At 43.0% G+C, this 11436-nt stretch overlaps 1 protein-coding gene across 1 annotated transcript; it reads right to left on the bottom strand.

Moving 5' to 3' along the window:
* Positions 1-1490: 1490 nt before the first annotated feature.
* On the bottom strand, positions 1491-5521 carry abhd8b (abhydrolase domain containing 8b). The gene is made up of 4 exons (XM_008284773.1): positions 4719-5521; positions 3452-3622; positions 2959-3175; positions 1491-1775 (listed from the first exon to the last, which is right to left on the bottom strand). Exons 1-4 carry the CDS (start codon positions 5513-5515, stop codon positions 1491-1493), a joined length of 1470 nt encoding a protein of 489 aa, XP_008282995.1. The 5' UTR covers positions 5516-5521.
* Positions 5522-11436: the final 5915 nt, after the last annotated feature.

Below are 11436 nucleotides of genomic sequence, written 5' to 3' on the forward strand. Positions count from 1 at the left end.
GTATAAAAACATCCAGTGCTACAAAATTGAGAGCAAACATTGAGCCCTGCGCTCATCCACTCCCTCTACAGTACAAATCAAACCTCTGAGTTTAGAGCCTCTGAGGAGGTTTGTGTACGTTACAGATACCTGCAGCACAAACAACAACAACGTAAAGACTTACACACAACATCTCAGTAGTCAAACAGTGGTTAGAGAAGATTCAGTGGTGCAGCTGGTTGTCTGTGCCGTGACGGAGCTCAGAACAGATTCAGAACGCAGCAACAAGCTTTTTTCTACCCTGAACTCTGGAGTGCATACATCAGATACAGGAATACTTGGCTATCAAGACTGCTACAGTACCAGAACATCGGCTCGGGCACACTTTGGGCTGCATTTACATCACACACCACTTTTGTGTTTCCCTGATGCATCACAGCACACGACGTTTTCTTTTATTGTTTTGACATCTACTGTGTGCACAACATCTGCACCGTTCACGTGAGGATATGATTCACTGTTGAGCCTCAACTTTGGCTGAATTTAGCCGAGCACACTGAAGTGAACAACCATTTCCTGTATTCTAGGAAGCAGCAAATTTACTTTCACTTCTGTCCTAAGCAGCGCTTCATGTTTTTATTACTTTTCAAGCTTGACAAATCGCTGATTTGCTTGACAAGTCAGCGATTAAACATCCTTTTATGCATTTCTGTTAAACACCAGAAGCAACAACTTAATTCCGAGAACTACAGAAAAACAACTTGCATTTTTAATTGTTAGACGTCCTCTCAGTTGTTTTCGGTGCTACTCCGAGTACAGCAATGGACAATGTGTGCAACTCTCACCTTTACAACAGGTGATGTTTGTAATAGATGGGCGCAGTGGGAAAATCCACCCTCAAAACACACCAACACACACACACAAAATACACAAGTGTGTTGCAATTTAACTACAACAGCGTTAATGCATTCGGCTAATTTACTATCCAGCTAGACTCCATGAAGTTTTGGCTCACAGTCAACCAGGAGCGTGTCTCATACCGACCAGGTGGCTGATTGATGCAATTTGCTTTTCCACCTTCAAAGAAAGGGCAAACTCAGACCAGGTTTGTTTTTATTTATCCAGAGAAGTTTGTCGCTTTTGCCACATGGTGACTGTCAGTTCTCACCGTTGGCCTCATGACTGTGAGTTACTGTGTCCACTGCACACCACCTCAAGGCACAACCACATCCTCCCTCCTGAATGCTCAGGACTGGGAGCTGTAAGCTGAAGATTAGACCATGTTTGTCTCCTTTTCCCTTCGGCTCTGCAGCTTGACATACAGTAACTGGACTCAAACTCCCTGCAGCATCCCACCTCCACCATCCAGCTGGACCGCTTCAGACGAACTGGCTTTTTTGTTTTGGCTCAAACCAGCCCAGTTCCTCAGGACGCACTGAGCGCCTGGCCAGCCATGATTTACTGTAACAATCAGCGTTTCAGCTTCGGTCTGACTCAGCTTTAATCTTCAGTTATTTTTTGGCCTTGCTGTCTGGCTTCTCCTCTGTTCTGCCGTTTGATGAGGTTTGCCTGGCAGTTGCGGGCCGGACCTTGGCGAGCTCAGATATCGCCTTGGTGTTGTCAGTTTGAGCTTTGGCAGTCTCTGGACGTGTTTTGGACTCTTTCTTTGGCGGTACATGGGTAACTGGTTCCCAGAGGAAGAACTCGTGCAGGAGTGTGTTGACAGCCTCGGGACACTCCATCATGATCATGTGACTGCCGTCCTCCAAGACCTTCAGGAACGCCAACAGGAGGATCTGACGAAAAGCAGGAAGCAAAGAAATAGTTACATCTTTGTGCCATCAACAAAACTTGGCAAATGTACATTTTGGGCCACAGTATTAGACCTCTGAACGATTTCAGCGGTTCACATGATACAATAAACTGAAACAATTCAGTCTGATCATCAGGAGGCCAAAGAGCTAATGTAGAAGAAGAAACAGATGCTGTTAGTCTGTTGCCTTTTGAAGTCAGTCAGAGTGGAGCCTCTATAATTTTAGTGTGAAGTGAACAACTACGTTACGTTGGCAAGTTCACTGAAGGGAGTAGGTTAGTGTTTAAGATAGATAATAAATATACTTTTTTAAGTTGATATGCTGATTTACTTCAAAAAGTTCTCTGCATCACCCGGAAACAAGGGACGTAACTTCCATTGTGGGCCATAACTGTATCGTATAAAACCTTATATCACTGTCCACAGGGCTGCAAGGTGGAGCGGTGGTTAGCATCGTCGCCTCGCAGCAAGAAGGTTTGCATCGCATTCTCTAAGTGTAGCCCTGTGATAGACTGGTTACCTGTCCAGGTGAACCTGCCTTCACCCTGAGTCAGCTGGGATAGACTCCAGCCTCCCGCGATCACTGTCCACAAAATAATTTACTAAAGAAGAGGAAAGCTTCGAGCGGTTGTGCTGTTGCTCCGTGGCAATGTGTCAGATGTGATTTTGAACTATTGCCACATGCTCCTCAATCACACGAGCTGCACCATCTGACTTCTATCTGCTTTCCAAACTGAAATCCCATGTGCATGGTCACCATGATGGAAGTCATGCATGTTGTTGTGGAGCTTCTGCAGACTCTACATCTGGCCTTCTTCCACTGAGGGAGAGTGGAACTTTAACATCAGTGGACCTGGTGCATTGATGTCAAAGGAGACTATGCTGAAAAACAATCATTCTCCTGTGGACTTTTTGAAGCATCCTCATATTTACACATCCAGCAGATGCATTGATTTATTTGTGACTGTAGCTGGAAGTCACCTGGACACCTTGCAAATGCACATCCTTTCATTCTCCTTCAAGGATAATCATCCATTAAGCCTAACGAGCCCTACAAAGCTAACGCTGACCATCTTGTTCTCTGATGTTAAACGTTTTGGTCACAGTACGACAGCGTTTCATTGAATCAAGTTCAGACCCTGGGCTTAAGGCCTCCACCCGGTTACCTCTGCCATGCGCTGGTCCTCCTCAACAGGGACAAACTTGTCATGCATGCCATGAACCAGCAGGGTGGGCACTGTGAGCTCAGCGTGGTAAACCTCGTCCCCCTCAGGCCAGTACTGCCCGCTCATCATGGCGCGCAGTACAAATGACGACACATTGAAGGCATTGTTCTCTTTCAGCAACTGCTTCTCCTTGGCACCCTGCCGAGCAAAGCCAGCCCTGCAGGAAGAAGATAAAAAATCAGGAGTGTGATGATGTTAAACATTAATGTAAGGTGGGTGAATTAACCGCACACATGGTTCCACACAAAGGCAGAATTAGCTGCGTAGAAACCAGCTGCACATATATCATGTTTGTGTTCATGTCAATAAAGGTTTGATGTCAGAGCCCTTTGGATGGGCTGTCAGATATTTTACACGTATTTTACCAGAGAACACAGCTGCCAGTGCCTCCTTTCATGTTTATCCTCCTGATTTCTTTGCTGTCAAGTCTTACTTGAGGAAGCTCCAGGCCAGCAGCGGGGAGAGGCAGTGAAGCACGCAGGTGGGCAGGTTGAAGATGGAGCAGAGGCTGGGCTCCAGAGCTGTGGGACCTCCACCGTTGATCATCACCATTTTGTGAATCTGCTCTGGATACTCGTGGGCCAGGAAGGTACAGAACGACACACTGGCAAAGCAGAACGGAGGACGTGTTACAGGACAGACTGGGAGAAACAAGGTGATCAGGTTGTAATGTGTTGATATAGAAAGTCTCATGGGACTAAAAATATTGGAATTTAGCGTTTAGTGTGTGAAGAATGTATTGTGAATATATTGTATTGCATTAAGAACAAACAGAAGAAGCAGTAAAAACAATTAGAAGTAACGCAATAAATAACAAACAGGGCTTCATTAAAGAATGATCATATTATCATTGTTGAATCTGTTTGACAAATGAGGTTAATTATTTTACATAATGTGAATGAAAACAGAGAAAAAATGCTGATTATACTCGACCAGCTTCTTTGTTTTATCCGACCAGCTGAAGAAAATCTAAATTCATTGAATTTTAAATGATAAAAAACTGAAAAAAAGGAGTAAATGCTAATATTTTACAAGCTAAAGTGAGAAAATGTTTTCCCAACAGTTACTAAAATTACAATTAATTAATTGTCTATTGATTAACAAACTGATACTGTTTCAGTTTTGGAAACGTGTTTCTCAATGTTTAGTGAGAAACACATTTAACATGTGAACCCTAAAACCCACCAACAAGCTCAAAAGGCATTTTATCTTTTAAAAGATCGACAAGTTGTTCCATTTATCAGAACAACAAAGTGTAAAAGCAGCAAGAATCAGCACATTGATTACTTTTCTCTGGGCCTTGAACTAATCATTTTAAACATGCGGTTCCTTTAGGATTTATTCATTTCAAAACCACAGCTTAAAAACATGATATTTTATCAAACTCACTTGATTTTGTCTTATTCAAAAATTAAGCGTTTGTAGTAAGCAGATTCTGTAAAAGAAAAAAAATCTGTGTTGTATCTGTGTTTTTCTGTATTTGATGTTTATCCAAAGACCTGCGCTGTTTGTGGTCTGAACAGGACTAACTACAGAACATTTTGTATTGGCTGAAAGATATTAAACATCTTTAACATCTATACAAAAAACAACACAGAGACACTGATGTGTGATTCTTCTGAGGAGACCTCCAGAACCATCCTGGATGATTTCTGTCAGTTTTACTACACTTTGCATGAATGTGTTGATGTTAAACTCACCCATAAGAATGTCCTATTAGAATATTCCTCTTGCGTGCATATCTCTTGAAGATGAGTCTCATATCCTCAGCCAGGGCGTAGAAAGTGTACGCTGCAGCTATCTGTGGCGCTGTGCTGGCTCCGTGACCCGCCAGGTCCGGGGCGATCACTTCGTAGCCCAGCCGAGAAAAGAAGTCCAGCTGGCTTCCCCAGATATCCAGCGAGCCTCCCACTCCATGGATGAAGAACAGAGCCACGTCCGAATGCGTCCCTTTACAGGCTGATATTTTCCTCTCACAGTCGATCACCACCGAGCGCTTTGGCTTCCTCCGGCGCTTCCTCGGCTGCTGGGACGTTTCAGTCTGTCCAGCAGCAGGTGCGTCTCCTGCTGCTCCTGTTTCAGACGCCCCGTTGTTTCCAGCTGTGATAGAGTCTGACCTGCCCTCACGGATTCTGACGGGCAGTGGGGAGTGACCAGAGTCTGTCAGTTCAACCTCCACAGTACTGTTGGGTTCTGACTCTCCATTCTGACAGTTTTTCACCTCGGTACTCGCCCTGTCGCCCAAGTTCTCAATGAACAGCTGCCCATTGCGATAAACGGTGATCTTTCGTTTGCAGCTCACACTGCCACCCGGTCCGGTGGGTTCCTCCACCACCGGCCGGTCAGGAACGATATGTCGAACCCGCAGGACGCGGCCCGGTTTCACCTCCACGAACTCGTAGCCGTCGGCAGGTTCTGAGGTTTCCACAGGAACCACAACGTTGGCTGACTTTGAGGCGAGGCAGCAGAGCAGACCCTCTATGAAGCTGGTCAGCATGGCTGCCAGTCTGGAGGGAAAACTAGCAGAAAAACACACAAAAATCAGCACACAGTGACATAAGAATGAACACATGAACACACAACATTAGTCCAGAGTTTACAGGCAAACCGTCTAATGAACGTAGAGCTATACAGACTGTAGGGACTCTAAAAACGGGTAACAAACTGACTTAGCTGTATTATTCTTTGCACAGTTATTAAACACACCAACACTTTAAACCCATGACCAGCAGCGATGTGTCCGTTTGTCTGTTGGAGTCCACTGACAGACATTTCTGAGGAGCAGGACCAATGGCCAGTTATCACTAATATACAAAAAACAAACACTTGTGGTGTCCAAAATATACCCTGAGGTCCTTAAAACATACAAAGTAATTCACAAAATTGGCAGCCTCAGAGATGTCTGCTGCCTTCTCTTATGCAGCACCCATCATGTACCAAAAAGTGGTCATTGCATTTGTTTGTGAAGCATCACCGTCAACCTTTTCTTTTGGTAATTTTTACTTGCAGCACTTGTCAAAGAAGAACCAGTGTGGCGCTTCACACACAGGTGAGGTGAAGAGTGAGTCTGTTTGGTAGCTTAACCTGACCTCTCTGGCAGGAAGATAACCGCTCGGTGATGATGGAACATGTGTGACTGTGTGATTTTGTGCAGGAACGTCGCCACAGACGCACAGCTTGTAAAACTCTAAACACAAGGACTTTAATATAATTTCATCAGTGGGTCATCGGCTCAGTCTCCAATGTGCTACCTCGTTTGGCAAAAGAAAGCGAGTTAACAGACTTTCATGTAGATGAAAATCTTTGAGATTGCCAATTTAAAGCAAATTTAGATTAAGCAGCAACAAGGACACCAAAAGAACAACAACATTTACAACATAAACACCATCAAAAGAGGAAAATAAAACATCAGCACAAACTCCTAAATGTCTTTGTTAACTTACAAAAACTGAGCAGACGATAAAATCTGGTGAAAATAATCGTACATGTCTTTGCTTCAATTCTTTGATCACATACTGACATAACTTCTGTTTAATCTGAATCTGTACATCATATTGCACAATGTATGTATACTGTTGAAATAAAATCACTAAATATATCTTTAGAATATTTTGTGTGAGCTTCAGACCCAGAATCACTCCATTATGTCACTACTGCTCTTCTATATGGTCCCATTTTGATGAAACGTGCAGTTATTCTTGTTAACCTCCAGCAGAAGGCCTCTAAATCCGTACATCAAGAGAAAATCTGGGACCTGAAGTGTACCATTCAAAGACGTAAACAAGTTCTGGTGCCTTTACAATCTGGCATTACAACTTAAACCCTTGCGACTTTCTGTCAGACGTAACCGAGCAGCATCTTTCCTCAGCGTGGCCTTTGGGGGTATTAATAGCCGTGGACGGTAATAGCTCCCTGCGTTAAAGCTGTCCGCCATGTGATCGCTCTGCACAGACACAGCTCCACTGCCAGTCAGAACCACAGCACGACCAACCAGTACTCACAGGTACTTCTTTAGAGGTATGGATCCGTAGGTTTGCCTCTTTAACAAGATTAAAAAATAAAGGAAAGCTGGAGCATTTCTGTGGAGTAAATTAAGTTTATATCAAAAGCACACTTGCAGTTTAAATGTGCAGAAATAGCAAATGTGCTCAGGTAAGGATTGAATAATTCTACAGTCAACAAACTGGCTTCCTTGTGAACCCCAGTCTGCTTCTTTTGAGGCTTCCTCAACAAATTTATGAAGTAAACACCCTGAAGAAAGATGAGGCCGCACAACGCATGTCTCACTCACAATGCAGGTGCAGAATAAGACAGTATCAGTTGTCAGTTGATTATCAGCCATGGCAACAGCAGAGCAGCCGAGCAGGGTCTGCAGGTCTCTGTGCCGGTGGCATTATCCTACCTTCCTGTTGCTCCCCTCCCTGCTAGAGGGGATTATACTCTGTGTCTCTCTCTAAGTCCACACAACACAATCTGTCTATCTCCTCTCTCGATGAAAACGACACAACACTTTTATTCTCTGTCTAATTTGTTGCATCTTTCTCCAAACTTGCATCCCATCAGCTACTGCTTTCATCTGGGGATTACGGACACAATTGTGATACAGCATTCCTGCTTGGCTGGCTATTTTCATGCCCTTTCTGCTTGTACTTGCACATCCTCTATGCAAACAGCAGCGTTGGGCAGCGCTGTGTGTACCGACAGGAGAAGGCTGAGCAGGCCTGGTTTCATGTCAGCGAAGGCGACGACTTTCATCTCTGCTAATATTCTCTCATTTAAATGCCTTTTCACCAGATGCAAGGTGTCAAGTTTTTTTTCTAGCCGTTTATTTGAGACACTGAGACAGGGATTTGTCTTGTACAACCACAGACTAAATCAATAAAAACCTCCTTTTCTTCCCTAAAAAAAACTCTATCAATCCACTGTGCACACATTTTAAATAGGACGATTCACCCCATCCTCCTTAGATGTTAGAATTAACTTTAAAATATAAATGATAGTTTGGTGGTGAAATTCTAGCCTGTACAGATTCTCCATGCATCGTGCATGAAGTGCGTGTTCAGTAGCCACTTGTATTGTATATTATAAACCATCTGGTTGGACTGAACATACCTGTAATGTAGGCCTCACCATTACAACCCAGAACACATGAGGTTCAGGTCACTGGGGTCTCCCTACGGGGTCAGTCTGCCTCTGTGCTCTCTTCAGGCGAAACGCTACAAAGCTACAGAGAACCTCACCTGGAATTACCTGCCCACTGCTACCATGTTTTTCCATCTGCCACGGGAGCAGACAGGTGTTACTTAAGGACAGACCTCAGTGGAGGGTAGAGAGTTCTCTTCATTTTACCATGAGATTCATCAAGTTATGGCTGAAAGCAGTCAACTCATGATCACTCGCCAAACACATCAAACTGAGTAAAATCTAAACAAGATGTAAAGAAAGAATTTTGCTCTACACTTTTTTGAACTGTGTGAGTTTAGACCCTCTTCGTGTAGACATCATATGATAAAACTCTGCTGCCATTCCTATCTGTGAGTTTGCATCTTGTTGCAGTTTGAAGTAATGGAGATTTAAAAAAATAAAAACTACAGTAGATTTACTGTTGATACAGACTCAGACTTGCTCAGTATTAGGTGTGTTTAACTATTAAAAATCTTCACATATTGCACTTGCTCACAGTTGTATAAACAGTGATATAGATTCTGTAGCACATGAAAGTGCAAATATTCAAATAGCACAGCTATAGAATTAATGAAAACCATTTGAAGCATTGGGAGCTGCTGGCCCCATCTATTCTCTACTGACAACAACAACCAGCTGACTGAGGCAAGTGCCAGAATGTTTGTTTTTCTTTTCTTTTTTACTGCGAAATAAAATGTAAAGTCTGAACTAAACACAAAATAAGCAGTTTGTCTTGAATAACAGGAGCTTGATATGCAGCGACCTTCCTCTCGTCTCCTTCCAAAAAACCTCAAACTATACTGGAATAAAAACCAGCTCAGACAATAACAGAGTCAGAGAAGAACTAAAAAACACACAACAACAAATCAGAACATGCTTACCTTCACCTATATTTCCTAAAACTCCGCGTATATGATCAGATTGATGCGGTTTTCTTATGAAGCATCGGGGAAGTAGGAGAGCTATAATCTGTTGCAGCCAATCCAATAATCTAATTTATCTGGATTTTGTTGTCCTGTTGGCAGCCGCCACACGGTGTCGGCCTCGGTATGGACACCATATCTCTCTGTATGTCCGGGCAGTTTGACTTCTCCATTCCAGTGCCACAGTGTTGGTGGCAGCTCCTGGAGACGCGCCGGAGCTGTGCGCCGTTTGGATCCATCAGCTGGAGGTGCGACTGAAGCGCTGCAGCCTCCAGGTTCAGTCGGTGCGTGAGAGGAGCTGCCCCCTGCTGCCGCCACACCACAGCGGACACACGGTCTGCCTCGTGGGGGAAAAATAAATGCACTGAAGGAAATTCCATTCGTCCTGTAAATATATACATATATATATTTTAAATATCCAGGATGAAAACATATTTGGAAGCACTTGTGCCTTGTTAAAAAATATTATTGAGCCCATTTATATTAAGAATAATAACAAATGTTGGTCCACATCTACATTTTTTAGGTCTGGCCTTGATACCTTAGGTGCATTAATCTGTCTGTTGTCTTCTTATCAGTTATTGCATTTGGCTTTTGCAATGCACTACAGCAGGGTTTGTGGATAGGCAACACACTAACAGGAAACTGTATGACCAGGGGATCCAGTTAGCTGAATCATTACATCTGGTTAAATGTGGTTGATTTCTTAAATCAGTCAAGTTTGTTTAAAACATGTTTATAAAATGTAGAAACAACATTGCTTTTTCATTCTCTCTCTTTTAATGTTTTCTATCTTGAATGCTCGAAAAAGTTCCCACAATTTTTTTAATATTCTGCACATGCAGCGTTTTGCAAAATTGGATTTAAACATGTTAAATTAATGCAAAAGCAGCCACTCCATGCCATGTGTCATTTGTTTGATTGTCAGTATTTAAAATGTCTTACACACCTTTGCTCAAGTTACCGTTGGAAAATATCCGACAAAGGCGAAGACTATTCATCCCATCTCATCAGCATTTCCTCCTCCAGCATCAGGAGGAGCTGGTGCTGTGGCAGTTGCCATGGCGGTTGTTGCTATGGAGCAGTTTGTGAGGAGAGCAAGGAGGCAGGTGCCAGCGAGGTGAGAGAAGGCACAGAAATCAAGACCCAGCAAGCCCACTGAGCCCGTTGTACATTCTGGTCTTCCTCCCTAGAAAACAAATGTATCTTAATTTAAACAGCGTTACGGTCCTAAACCACTCTGTCAGACAATAAGGTACAACTGAGGTGCACTTTTGTTCTCTAAGGTACAACTGCTGGTGTTGTACCCTCACAGGTTCTGAGTTGGTCCACATGGATTTGTTGATACTGATAACACTGTACTGTGGTTTTGTAGTGTCACACAGCTGGGAGCATATAGGTTACATATAGAGGCCACAAAAAGGGACAGAGGTCTCTTTAAAACCATCAGTCAGAATTAAAACTATATTTTAAATGCAGAATTGGTTAGTTACTGGTTGGCAATTTAGTTTTTACAGACTGATTTTGCACGTCTTTACCATGTCTTGTTTTTTGTTGCTGCCTGACTGACAACAGGTGCAACACTTTGGTCCGCCATGGCTGTTTTAAACTAACCAGCTGGATGAATAAACTTGATTTAAAGTAAAACCAATAGTGTGAAACTCCAAACTGCCTCCAAATGTCTTCTTTTTTCAAGCAACTCTATTATTATATGTTTCAGATCTCACTTAATCTCTTGGTTTCAGCAACATAAAGCTACCACAGGTGCAGCAGTCAAACAATTTTACTCTGAAATGGATTTGTGTGACTGTTGTGATGATGTCCTACACCCACTTATACAAAACATTTCCCAGTGTGGTCAATTCTCCACATGCCGTGCAAGTTCAAATATTCTGTCATTGGAATCAACAATCATCTTAACCAATTTCTTTCTTAAACTTAATGCATTGTTTTTCTTTTTTAAATTGTTTTTTTATTACAACATCCTTGATGCTTTGGCAAAGCAGATACTCATGTCAGTAAAGTGAACCGTTAATGGGAACGAGCCTTACCTTTTCCACGCAGTTTTCTGTATACAGATGAACATCAGAACCTGTTTTAAATACATACATGAGATAAAAATGCTCCCCAAACTATGGATCAGAAGCTGGAAGTGTTTTTCATAATGCAGCTCATCATGTGGGAGCGCAGGCTGCCTGCTCAATGATTTAGGGCGGGGCTAAACCCAGTTGTGTTTAATGATTGGCTCTCTGCTAAAGCTGCTACCACGTGGTGACAGAGCTGAGCCAATGGATGCTCTCGGGGCGTGGTT

Source organism: Stegastes partitus, unplaced genomic scaffold (assembly GCF_000690725.1).
Source record: "Stegastes partitus isolate 25-593 unplaced genomic scaffold, Stegastes_partitus-1.0.2 Scaffold371, whole genome shotgun sequence".
Classification (NCBI taxonomy): domain Eukaryota; kingdom Metazoa; phylum Chordata; class Actinopteri; family Pomacentridae; genus Stegastes; species Stegastes partitus.